At 42.5% G+C, this 13588-nt stretch overlaps 1 protein-coding gene across 1 annotated transcript; it reads right to left on the minus strand.

Moving 5' to 3' along the window:
* Positions 1-170: 170 nt before the first annotated feature.
* On the minus strand, positions 171-13588 carry wnt7aa (wingless-type MMTV integration site family, member 7Aa). Its single transcript, XM_034585925.1, has 4 exons — positions 13171-13588; positions 12713-12939; positions 9540-9811; positions 171-2050 (listed from the first exon to the last, which is right to left on the minus strand). The coding sequence occupies exons 1-4, from the start codon at positions 13239-13241 to the stop codon at positions 1571-1573; spliced, it is 1050 nt and encodes a 349-aa protein (XP_034441816.1). The 5' UTR covers positions 13242-13588; the 3' UTR covers positions 171-1570.

Consider the following 13588-nt stretch of genomic DNA (forward strand, 5'->3'; position numbering starts at 1 on the left):
CTGGAGTCTTCTGTCGAGAAACGTACTCCGCTGACGCAGAGATGTTAGCCAGTAGCCAGTGGGTCACTTCTAGCAGTTGTAAGTCAGTGCACGTTCATGTGCTTTGTGGGCTTAGCCAATGGGAGACGGTGGAATGTATCGTTGCATTTTTAAACTTTAAATTTTCAAAGTGTAGCCTGCTCTTGCTAGCTGTTCCAGGATTACCTAACCTGGCTTTAATACCAGGTATAAATGTAATCGGGGTTAAAATCATATCTAGAAACAATCTGGTCATGAGACGCACTGTGATGCCAATTGTAATTTGGATTCAAATATGCATTTATGCTCATTTATTCTTTTTATTCTTATTTAGTCATCCTTTAACGCCAAATGAAACCACTGTGGGTTAAAAGTTAGCAGCTCATCAGAAGATGACAGGGTCGGTGCTGGTATAGATAAGGGAGAAAGCACTTTGGCGTTAGTGGAAACTGGTTGATCTCAGAATGTAGAGAGTAAACTCCAAAAACATGAAATCCACTGCAGGAGATGCAATGACTCAGAAACTAATGTTCAATAGTTTCCCAATTTGGGATCAATAAGGTACATCTATCTATCTATCTATCTATTATGGACCAGTGTCCAGCCTGGAGGGGACAGTGGTACTTGGCTCTCAGTAGGTTGGAAGGCAAAGTGTGATGCTTCCTGAAACTAGTTACATTATCACAATACTGCACATTTCAGTGTGACATCATTATATTCTTCTGCTGAGGCACATTTAAAACAGTGTTTCAGTGGGTGGAAAAATTCTGAAGGGGAAATATCTTACACAGAGACAGAAAATAAATAAAACAATATTTATATAAAAATAATCTCTTACAAAATATATTCTATCGACCAACATTGAGGGAAATGTATGTCTGGAAGCTCAGACGTTTGCTCTTGGTGGTGTCAACTAAGCCTGAAGAGTCAATATGGCTGCTCGTCACAAACTCCAGAAGTTTCCAGACAACTAGCAGCAGACTGGAGGGGAAGGGGAAACAAACAAGCACAAAACAATACTATCAGACCGAGTCCAGAATCAGTAGTTTCATCTTCCTCTGCTGGGTTTAACGCACGCAAGCGGCAGATTCCCAAATCTGTCAGTCAAGTTCAGTCCTGACTCTTTCAGGTTTCAGCTCCAGTGTTTAAATTGTCTCGTACAAAAAAAAGAAAAGAAAATTATTTTTGCTCTTAAGTGCACTTGGATATTTTCTAAATAAAATGCCAGACATCTACACCAGCTTAAAACGCCACCAGATTTAGCTGACAGTGAAATTAAAAAAATGATCAGTAGTTTTCTCACTGAATAAATTATTAGTCTAGAAAAAGATAAAGTCAGTCAAGCCATCAGTCTGAGGTGAGTCGTGCCAATAGAACAGTGTGGCCGGCAGATACGTCAAGCCTGGAGCATGAAGTGGCATTATGAAAAATAGAAATAAAAGTATGAGCCCACAGGTGGAGTCCAGTGTGATGACAGATGTGCACTGGCGTCCGTATCATCAACACAAGTTAGAGGCATCGCTTCAGGTGAATACACGTCCAATAAATATCTCTATTTACAGGTATACACCTCTGTCCTCTCACTGCAGGTGTTGCATCTGACGTAGCAGCACCACAGGAACTTGCAGTTGCACTGCCACACGCGCGAGTACTGGTGCGTGTTGTATCCGCGGCCGCAGCACATCAGGTCGCAGCTGTTGGGCTGCAGGACCGTTTTGTTGCACAGGCGACCCTGCGTCCCCATGCTGCCGGTCAGCAGGTCGGCCTCGCAGTAGTTGGGCGACCTCTCGATGTAGACCAGCTCCGTGTCCAGGGGCTTACGGTAGGAATGGGGTTTCTTGATCTTCAGGAAGGTGGGGCGCTTGTTGCGGCTGGCTCGCACCGGCTCCACGTGTATGGCCTGGTTGTACTTGTCCTTGAGAATGTATCCCAGCTGACGGAACTTGGGGAGCGTCGTCCAGCAGGTTTTGGTGGTGCAAGACCCCGACACGCCGTGACACTTACACTCCAGACGCATTCCCTTCTCCAGGACCTAGAACACAGAGGAACATTGCACAGTTGCAGTTAAAACTACTCAAACCAACTGAAAATACAGTTCAATTTGTTGGTATTTTTTATTTTAGGTTTGCCTAACTACCTCACCCTCAAAAAACCCTTATTGGTAAAAAGTAAATTAACTTTTTCTGGAGAAATATTCAGTATTTCTAACACACATCCATATTACAGACTGTTTGTTGGTGTCTGTCCACAGGAAACACATGCGTTTGGAGAAATACTCAGTGATATTACATGAATACTTCAACAGGTTGAGACAAAAGTTTTCTAACATTCCAAATGAATGTAGGCATTCCAGAGATCTCAGAGCCGCCACAGTATGTCACTCTATGGCTGGTAGCTATGTATGTTCCATTCTTTTACAAGACTGAGCTTCACAACACACTCATGGAAGAACCACACAATTTATAAAGGCATGTAAATTATACAACTATGTGTATGTTGTGTTCATTCAGTGCATTTGTCTGTGGTTTTATTTCATTCTTTTCAACAGAATAATAAAAAAAAAAGAATTTCTCTGATTTTACATCAGTTTACTTATCATAGCGAGTAAGAATCAGTCAGTGAAAATGTATACGTCTCTCTGGAAGGAGCTTTGTCATCGGACAACACAACTAATGGTGTAACAGTTATCTCATCAGGGTTACCTCGAACTAATGAGGCAATTTTGGCATGGTGGCCACACGGGGTATTGCAACTTCTGCATCGCTCACGTGATGCACACAGGCCCAAAACCCAGTTTGACCTTATTACCGAACATTGTCATTGCTGTTTGTCCGTCTGTCTATCTACAGGAAAAACTGAGCTTATTTCCAGTCTATATGAGAAGGTCATTATTTATTGTAAATGCCCGAGAAGCAACTTATGAGCACCATTCGTGAACATAGGTTATCTCAGCTCGAGCTTGGAGAATACATTCTTTACTGGAAAGCCTGTTACAAACTGGGGCTGAGAGGTTTGAAAGACACGAGGATTTATCAGGCAAGGAGAGTTTAATGGAAAAGGCTATAAAGCATTAAGGGAAATGTGGGATGAAGTTTTTTGAGGCTTGGCAAAAACTAGGGAGTAAAAGTCAGGATATCCTAACATCTGCTGCTTTGGTTTTGATAATTCTTTTTTAGTATGATTCAGATGCAAATACATAAAACTCTTTTTAAAGCGGTAGATTGATTCTAATTGACTTAGACAGAATTTTACAACCATCAAAAGGTTAAGGTTTTGTGTTTTCTGTTGCAAAAGTACATTTACCACTGCATGTTTCACTAAATAACCTTTGTGAGCCTCAGACGCGTTGCCAATAAATTAAATGTAGAATGAATTAAATACATTTTGTTTTGAAAATGGGAAAATGCAAAAGAGCAGCTAATTCTGTGGCAGTCTCATCTCTCATCTCTGTAACCACCTCAGGCTACAGTATCTTGACTAACAGCTTTACTATGGACGATAACCTCAAACCTTTTCCTTGTATATTGTTAAAATGAAATGAATCTGTTTAAGCTGATGAATTCAGACATCTGCAGGGTTGATGATGAGTTCTTGTTGTAAGTGAAGTGACAGTTTGGTCCGTCACCATGTTGAGACATTCATGGTGAATGCACTGGCAGCAGTGAAAGGCCTTTTCAGGGTAAGAGTGGAACCTTTCGGTGGGTTTGGCAAAGCAGCTGGGGTATTCTCTGAGTGCCTCGGGCTGAATGACATCAGCTCACCCTCCTTCCTCCTCACCCTCGCTGGCATTAAAGACGCCTCACCCTGCTTTTTAATTATTCCACGCTGATATGGCCTCAGACATTCTGGAGTCTCATGGGGTAATTGTCAAAAAGCTTTGGATGCACACGGCTTAGTGTGGTCATGCTCCCGAGATCTGACAAACATATAATTCACGGAGTTCAGTGAAGTGGGATGCCAACGAAGCTGCCATTGTTTGTCTAACAGAGCCCCTGTAAGCCTCCTGTGGCACCTTTTACACTATTGTTTATTCTTCTCAAGAAATTTAGAGGTTGACACTCTGACATCATCTCCAATTAAACATGAAAGCCGCACTACAGTAATTACAGAGGTATCAGTTTAGTAAGTGTATATTAAAAGATCCACACAAGTTATCACACTGTGACTGATGTCAGAGCCTAAACACTAGTAGGAAGCCGAGTCGTCACAGATGAAGCAACGACTCTGTCTCCCTGAACAAGACCACAAGCTGTTACCGTGACACTGCGATACTTTCACAAGCAAAAACCACCAAATACACATCTACATGTATATTCCTCTGAAGTCATTATTACACTCTCTGACCAGGATAAATATCAGATGACCTTTTTGTGACAAGAACAAAACACACCTCTGAAAGAACTGATATCACAAAGGCACTTCATCTACTGGTTTCCACATCAGCATATACTGTAAAACTATGATGGGCTCGACTAATATGCTCTAACATGCATGTAGTGAAATAGATAAACAAATAATGAACAGAGAGCGATTTGGCTTTGGTTGTCTTGAAGATACATTTGGACTGTTTTGTTATATATTGAATCTATGAAAGTACCAGATTATTGGGAAAATGCTGGTTACAAGTTTCCAGATCATAAAACTTTAATATACTGAGAGCATTCTGCCATGTGTTTCTTTGAGCTAAATGCGAACATCTGCATAGTGCTCTCAATGACAAATGCTAACATGCTGATCTGTAGTTAGAATGTTTGCAATGCTCATCATCTCAAATTGTGCATGTTAGCATGTTAACACGATGCTATATAAAAAAAATTCACCTGATGGTGGCACTAGAGAAAAAGTTACAGGATGAAATGCAATTCATGCTGAGCAGGACATGAGGTATTTATGGCAACCAACCCAAGAGTCGAGAAATTTCACAAAAAAACATTCATCCTCTGGGGACAAGGTGTAACTAACTGATAGTGATTTAATGTAAACATGTTCACATTAACCTTTAAAATCTAAACCAAGTCAGCAAACTTTTATACTAGGAGGTATCAGGGATTCGTGCCAGCGCTTTTTTTTAAAACACATCTCAAGATTCCAAAACTGACAAATGCTGTGTCTCAATTCAGGGACAAATAACGTCACAGCAGCCAATTCGAAGGCTCCTCCAAATGCGGCCTGAGATATCCCATGATTCATTGCGCTTCAGTAACAAACTGTTTATCAAAGAGGAAATGGCGGCAAAAAGCGAGGCGAAAAACATCAGGATCATTTATTTTTAAATGTAAGTCCTCAACCGGAGCTAATGGTACATTTGTTAAAAAATAATCTTTTCAACATTTCTAATCAACTAAAGGACGTTTTTGTCTGTAGCTTTGTTGCTAGGCAACGGAGGTAAGGGTGGTACAAACTGGTGACGCAATAGGAAGACCACACTGTCTCATTTTGGGTTAAGTCGACACGATGTACGCGGCCATTGGAGGACGCAGCCGAAGTCGGCTATGTAGGCCGGGTCCTCCAAAGGTTGCGGCCGCTGAATTGAGACACAGCTGAAGAAGAAGAAGAAACAACCTTTTAAGGAAAGCTTGAAAAGTTCAATCTTTCTGCTCACTGGATTTACTTTCTCTTCTGATGCCTGTTTCCTGTGGTCACTCTTTCAGTTCAAGAGTTGGTGAGTTAATATACCATTTTTCATGTTACATTGTCTTTTTCAGTTTCTCGTTATCAGAAGCTGAGGTGTGAATCCCGACCCCACCACTGGAGACTGTATCCACCTCCTCAGGCTCACTTAGATCACATCTGGTCAGATGCCACATTCAATTCTGTGGTGTGTCTGACTCCTGCAGGAGTAGCCCATTCATATTCAACCAAAGTGAAATTTTGCTAAACAAAGTAAGGATTCCATCTGCTCTCCGTCTCCTGATAGATCCCAAATATCACAGATCAGGTATGATACTTCACAAACAATTGCTCTCCCTTCGTGACCATCTTAACTTCAGCCTGCACTTTAGTTCTCATCTCTGATCACTGGAGTAGTAACGGCCCTCTATGATGAAATGGTGCATTCCACTGACCCGATCAAGCTCTTCACAGATGCGTCACTATCAGATTTTTTTGGGATATGTTTTCAAAGTCAGTGGTTTGCGAGCTCGAGGCCTTACTCTCTCTCCGAGTTTGATTTGTTATCTGCACTGTGCAAGTTTGACCTGATCGCTGCAGCTTGACATATACAGGGCCAACGTAAGAGCATTCAAGTTCTACGTCACAATCAATATCACGTATGCATCATACCTTTCACATCCTCATCAGTCACATACAACTTCATCATCATGGCCCATAATTTGCTCACGAATCATTACATGTTTTGCTTCGAATTCCAGACCTTCTGGAGCCTCAGCCCAGAGCCAGGACAAGTTCTCCTCAAGCTCTGTCTGCAATCAGACCCCCCTGTTTAGGTCCTCAGCTAAGACATATACAAGAAAGTGCTTTGCATCTTCCACTGTAAAATCATAGGATTTCACTCTAACCCTCTCTGCTGGTATGCCACTAAAATCTGATTCCATAAACACCGTTTGTGCCTTAATTTGTTACTGCATGGATGCTCGCCATTTCAAACCTCAGTACATTTGTGGGTTACTTTCCTGGATTCAGTTTAACATAATTCTTCGGATCCTTCTTTTACTCGTTTATTTTCTAACCCAGCCATTAAATTACTTGTGAAAGGTATTTCAAAAGTTTCTCCCTCTGGCTGTAGACTCCCAGTCATTCTTTCCATTTTGCAAAGAATGCTGACAGTACTCACAGATGGCGTTTTCTCTCCTTACATTGACTTGATTCTGTATTGGCTTTTTTGCATTACTTAGAAAAGGCAAATTCAGAACATCTTTCAATTCATTTATCCCAGATAGAGGTATTGCATTTTTGGATTTTCCATTACTGCAGTCAAGATGTTTGCTCTTTCACACTTTTATACTGCTCTGTACTTTCATTGCTGACCTGCATCTCATCCGTTACTAATATTCATATTCTAAAAAGAAAACACATTTTCGTTGGAACGATGAACCCTCCAAATGATTTTGTTGCATGGGTCGAATCGCCAAGGACTCCTCACAAATGACTTCACCTTTTCTAATTGCTCAAGAATCAAATCAATTCATTGAATTTGTCTTTAATCATCTCTCTCTGTCTCTCCTGACTGAAGGGAAGCTCAGCAAAACTTTGTCCGCTCCTCTCATAGATTTCAGGAACATTTTGAAAAGGCATTGCACTGGTACTGCAGTTCTGAATGCAGCAGCAGTGTCTAAGATCTACTCTCCAGGAAAACTGCAGAATTCAGAGAAGTTTATACTTCAAACTGATCTATGACGTGACTGCTGTGGGTTTTCCAGCAGACTGCTCTCTGGTGCGGCCACTTTGTGGATGATCCTGCAATTTCTATTGATCTGTCGTTCGGCTCCTGACTTCTGTCCCCTGCTAACAACATCAGAGTCTGGCTAATGTATGCTCATATGGTCCTGGTCTGGGGTTCACTTCACTATGCATCGTGTCACACACTGTTACCTCTTGACTCGACTTCTCTAATTGAGTGCAGGCTCTTACATTGACCATAGTTTGTCCTCTGGCTTCTGATGTCACTGTACTTGCCACTTGCTCTCGGTACGATTTCCTTCAGTATGTAATTGTGAGAAATTACTAAAGCCAGACCTCAGGACTAGATCCAACATATCAGCTAATGACTAATGTGGCTCAGGAGTTGGAGCGGGTCGTCCACTTACAAGAGGGACTGCGATTCAATCTCAGTTTCCCCCGTTGTGCTGGCAGTGTGTGAGTGATGTGTGATAGAAAGAGTGCTGCACATGGATGGACTGTATGAATGTGTGTGAATGTGTGGCGTGTCAAAAACTGTACTGTAAAGAGCTTTGAGTGGTCAAGATCAAGACTAGAAATATCTATATAAATACAGAGCATTTATCAATTACTAAATACCATGTCAAATTATAAATGCCTCAGAGTTAGAATAAAGCATAGCGTCACCTGCAATTAACTACAATACATCATCTATTGGAAGTTGGCATCATTTTCATTTCAAGAAAAATGATCACACCTAACAAATGATAAATGTAACAATAAAAATGTTTTCTACATCAGCGTGTGTATTTCTTTAATTATGTCTGCTCAACTTTGATATGTGTGAACCTGTTTACTGTCAGTATCGCAGTTAAAGTCTAAAGCACTAAATAAACAACACCGCATGTGTTTACTGTGCAGTTTAAACTCATCCACTCCATTTTTCTTACCTACCAAATTTATACCACATTTCCAGCTAAAATGTATCTTTTAATGACAACGTCCTAAAGTCTAAGTCATTCTGGTGCCCACATTCTTCCTGCATCACTGTTCATACGGTTATTGGGTCTCGGTTGCAACTCAGTATATCAAACCGTTTATCGTATTTTAACTTTAAAAAAAAGTATCTTGAAGTATCTTCAACATCAGCGTTTGACATAGTGCACTGTTACCTGACTTGATGGCCAAGAGACCTGCACTAAACTAGGGACTCTGAATTGATTGCCCACGTGAATTTGTCTCCATGTGTTAACCTAGCTACTGTGTCGTCACTGTGTGAAAGAGGGTGCACCTTGTCTCTTACCCAGTGCATGCTGGGATAGCCCTTACAATTCTAAATAAGTAAAGCAGCAGATAAAACAGTATGACTGGATGACAATATGACTGGATATTACCTGACCTGTCAGGATTTTATACTGCTCTTTTAAACATTTTATCATATAGTTCTTAAAATGTATTTTGATAAATGGAGAAAATATATGTATGCAGCTTTGTAGCAACTCGACTTTCTGTATTTACTTGTTAGTGCATATAGATTGGAAAATGGACTGTTTCTAGCATGACGCATTCTGTGCCACCAGGCAAAAGTTAAACCAAGCCTCAGTAATATTACTCACACAGCTGATCATTGTAGTTTCTATCGAACAGGAGGAAACAGAGCATTTGTTGGGGACTATTTTCAGCAGCGGATTAATCTACATTTGGTGCTCTAATGAGTATTTACTGCAGCAGGATGGTGTGTGTATGGGATTGAGTCAAAATAAGCTGCAGTGCGTGAGTTCATGGTAATGATGGAACATGTCAGTGAAACACTGCGGCTCACTGATGTGTTTTTAATAGTTTTTGGAAACAATGGAGCTCTATGGCACAGAGGATAAATACATATCAGACTTTGGATACGCACAGTACATTCATTGTTTGTTTTTGGAGAAAAAATGGAAAATGCCCGTGTCTGCCAGCCTTATCCTTTAAATGATGTCTTCACCGATGTTATTAGTTACAATCACAAAGTCATACGCTCCAGTGTTAACAGGTAGAATGTTTAAATGTCCCTGCAGCTTATTCACACATGCACTTTGGTCTGTCTGACCTTCAGCATCTAGTAGATATAACTTATGAGTGGGTGATTGTGATGTGATTTGGATGTGCTAATGTAAAAGTCAAACAGACTATTGCAAACATACCTTGCGTCCCACTTCATTGTTATGTAAATTCATGAGCGTCCTGGCGTTCTGCTTAATTTCCCGTGCGTCCACAAACACCTTGGAGAAACCCACGCCGTAGTGGACGTCCGCTGAGCAGCCGCCCCACTTCCAGCCCTCCTCCTGGTTGTAGAAACCCTGCTTCTCCTTGTCACAGCCGCAGCCACTCAGACTGCCCTGGGTGCAGGCCGCAGTGACGGCATGGGCCACCCCGGCAGCGATAATGGCATACGTGAACGCTGCCTCCTTGCTGCCTGCGATGAAGAGAAACACACATTTTTAATCACAATTGCAGACAACAGAGCTTTAGCATTTCAGATTGGGCCGAGCCTCCTCACATACCTGACATAGCTGCTTCAAACCAAATCAAAAAAAGACACGAGCCGGGCCAAGTCCCATTCATCAATCATGCTCTCTTTACAAACAGAGACACTGCAGGCGGAAGATCCGAATCTTACAGAAAATATAATGAAGCCGTCTGAAAGAGGAGAGAAGCTCTAATAAAAGCAGCTGTTTATGAGGTAGTGGGACATTTTGATTGTTTTATTGGAGTTTACGGTTTTATATTTATGACTTATTATCAGAGAGCCTTCAGGGTCGGGACCAGTCTGTAAATCTTGGGAGTATAATTAAACAACTGCACCAGACGATTGGTAAAGATGAATATTTGAGAGTATTTACTGGGAGATAAAATATTAAATGTTTAGGCCTTATTTTGGCTCCTGTCCCAGCTGCCATCACTGGGATCCACCCTGTGGAGGTGAATCTGAGAGGCATGCACAGCCTCCCTACTGAGATGGATTTCCACTCCATAAATCTGACTGCTTCAGGTCAACTGCAGTGTTTTTTCCCCTTTTCCTTTTTAATTAAAACAGAGATAATTCCTGGAGCTCGGGTGGAAACCATCCAAAAATGACCGTCGGTTGCAAAAAACGCTCCAATAAAATCATCATCTTTAACAATCAAACCACCACAGAAGCTTTTTAGACTTTTAAGGTCATAGTTCTACTTCCAACGCTGGGATTCACGTGCAAACGTTGGAATAAATTGACGTGTATCTATGGTGATAGCTTTCAGTGATGGTCAGAGTGGTACAACTTAAAGGCATGGTAGAGAGAATATCAAACACAGCAGCACCTGAGCACAGGGATGAAACAGTTACCTGACGCTTAGTTGTTCAATCTTTAATTGCCTTGATTACCATGTTGACTTGGTTGGTACTGTAACAGCATTAGCTGCTAGTGCGTTGTATAAACCAAGCAACTGCTATTTCCCACTGTCGTCAAATAGTCCTTATGTCCTCTATCAATCAATACTTTTTGTAAATAAAAATTTAAATAAACGATACCAACAATAATAATATAATACTGTTAACTAAAATGTTCACACTGCTTCATCTCTATCCTGCCAAGACATTTGTAAACCACAGTTACATTATTTGCAGGACCCACTCCTACAGTAATTAAAGCAGCATCCAGCCAGTGCCCACATGTGAGTAGCCAGCCTGGTGGATGGGGAGGATACTCCATCCTAATGTCGAAAATCCTGCACACTGCTGCAACACTGCCAACAACAGCCCCAAATTTCTGTATTCTGTCAGTTATCAGTGTTCCAGTCTGCTGACACAAAACAATGGATTCAGACAGGCTGGATGCGAAGCAGCTGGAGCCGCGCAGCGAGCGAGCGAGCGAGGTGACCTGCTGCCTCCTAGAAATTAACCTGATCTCTGTCGAAGATCTGAGCAGAATATGAACTCATGCGGTGCTCAAATGATTTTCAATCATCTCCTCTCACCAAGTTTTGTTTCAATCCACTGATGTGCAAGAAAAAAAGTGTAGTTGCTCCCCTAAAACATTCAGTTAAACATCCCCTGCCAAAGCTGCACGACCTGGAGGTAAATTTGTAAACCAAGAGGAAAGTGCTTGTCTGAACTTGAAGCTTCAAGAAGGGGGGTGGGGGGTTATGAACACATACATGAAGGTTGTTCAGCTCAGAGTAGATAAAGAGCATGTAGGTCTGCATGTTAGCGGCTATGAAACAGGATGTAACAGTGTGTGTTCGTGATAAAAACCCACTGAGATGATCAGACATAAGGTTTCATCCTATCCAATCAGAGCAGAGGTCACCTGAAGCTGAAGTTACACATCAAACTACTCATCTTGCCGCTTTTTCGTGTGCAGACCTTTACTGCACGCAACATTTGTTTCTGCTAATACCTCCATACCTGAAGATCATACAATATAATAAAAATATCAATGGGTAAAGCAGCTATCGGCATAAATTAAAGGCTTAAACATGATGTGAGCCTTAATCCCTGATGACACTTCCAGTGAAAAACGACTCCCCGGCTCTGCATGTGTGTCTGCGAGATGACAGGGTGAACTTACAGGACAAGACAGTGGAACACCAGCGTGTTTAAATATGACACTCCACTTATTTCCACTGTCGAGTCTTTGGGAGCGAGCATGGCCTCGAGCCTTATTCCACATCCAGGATCAGATCTGGGGCTTATTTTCCCACCAAGAGCAGAAGCACTGAGCGGCTGAGCTTCCTGACATGGAGGAGGTCCACTAACTTCTCTTGGGGACTGTTTGGAGCAATTTAACTGTTTGGGTTTTCCGTGCACTTTCAGACTCATGTGCAGACGCTTCAAACAGTATTAAAACAGACCACCTACAACATAAACAAATAAATAAACGCATGTTCTGTTTGCAGTGTGCACACAACCCACAATTATGAATCAGCTGTTGTAACATTCTGCAGCAATTTAAAAAGAAACAGCTTAAATACTAAGAAAAAAACAAGGCACTTTGCTAACAAAGTTACTGAACTTCACTTTAGATGTATATACATGTATTTATTTCTATTATTGTTATTATTATTTATGTACTTCCTTCCTTATTTTAACCATTTGTTTTTCTTGTTGTGCAGCACTTTACTTTGTGTTGAAAAGTGCTCGATATATAAAGTTATTTTTCTTCTTCTTATTATTATTATACATCATAGGAGTATTAGTACAAGATCAAAGTGCAATAAAACTACTTAAAACCAAGTATCACAGAATCCCAGAGAATAAAGTCCCGTTCTCAGAAAGCTCGTTGCACAAAGAATCAATGAGCTGAGAGGATGGTGAACAGCATCAGGGTGCGACATACCCACTCTGAGCTCTTTGCCGAACACGGTCCTCTCTCCCAGGGCCGAGCAGTTCCAGCGCCCGTGTCGGAACTGGAACTGACACTCGTTGATGCCCATCTGAACCCCCTCTCCGATCACGATGATGGCGTCGGGCCGGCTCTGACAGATAGTCCGCTGACGAGGGGCCAGGCCCGGGATTTTATTACAGATGATGCTCGCTCCCAGCGCCACCACCGAGGACAGACCCCTGCAGGCGGGGAAGGCGACAGGTTAGCATGTGGCAGGTGGAGCTCCTCCAGGTGAGGTGACATGAGAGGGAAGAGACTCTGACACATGTGGAAACATCTGCATGCGCTCTGCTTCCCTGCACTGGGAGCCACTCTAAACTCTCCTTCTCTAAACTCCTGTGTGTGTGTGTGTGTGTGTGTGTGTGTGTGAGAGAGTGTGAAAACAACCCGTGGAACACCCAGTAACTCACCCGATCTTCAGGTACACTACTCCGAGGCACAGGAAAAAATGTAGGATCCAGCGCCGCGTCTTCCTGCTCATGGTGCCCGGGACCAGGCGCCGGATCGACGCTGTGAACCGCTGCAGGAAGCCGCCTTATCTCTGTGCGGAGCCCCGCAGGACCTCCGGGTGATCCGAGCAGCAGGCGCGGGTTGGAACGCTCCCGGGGAGGAGAAGACGTGTGTGGGGGGAAAGTCCTGGTCTCATTGGGTAAGTGTCCGGTGGAGCTGCGGGCCCGCGGCGGAGCATCGGGGCTGCGCTTGTTCTCTGCAGGTAAAGTGCGTGCGACCACCTTCTCCTGTGGCAGGGCGTGTTCTGCTGCTCGAGCTGTGGCTGCAGCCTGCAGGTACACGCTCAGCTCATCTGTCCTGACACACACACACACACAC

This window comes from Hippoglossus hippoglossus, chromosome 5 (genome assembly GCF_009819705.1).
Source record: "Hippoglossus hippoglossus isolate fHipHip1 chromosome 5, fHipHip1.pri, whole genome shotgun sequence".
Classification (NCBI taxonomy): Eukaryota; Metazoa; Chordata; class Actinopteri; order Pleuronectiformes; family Pleuronectidae; genus Hippoglossus; species Hippoglossus hippoglossus.

Bases quoted from the DNA above. Each gene is read 5' to 3' on its own strand.
- wnt7aa (XM_034585925.1), bottom strand. From the start codon at position 13,241: ATGAGCAGGAAGACGCGGCGCTGGATCCTACATTTTTTCCTGTGCCTC. The intron at 9,812-12,712 runs GTATGTCGCACC...TCTTCATCGCAG, and splicing joins CGGCAAAGAGCTCAGAGTGG to GCAGCAAGGAGGCAGCGTTC. The intron at 2,051-9,539 runs GTATGTTTGCAA...TCTGTGTTCTAG, and splicing joins ACAATGAAGTGGGACGCAAG to GTCCTGGAGAAGGGAATGCG.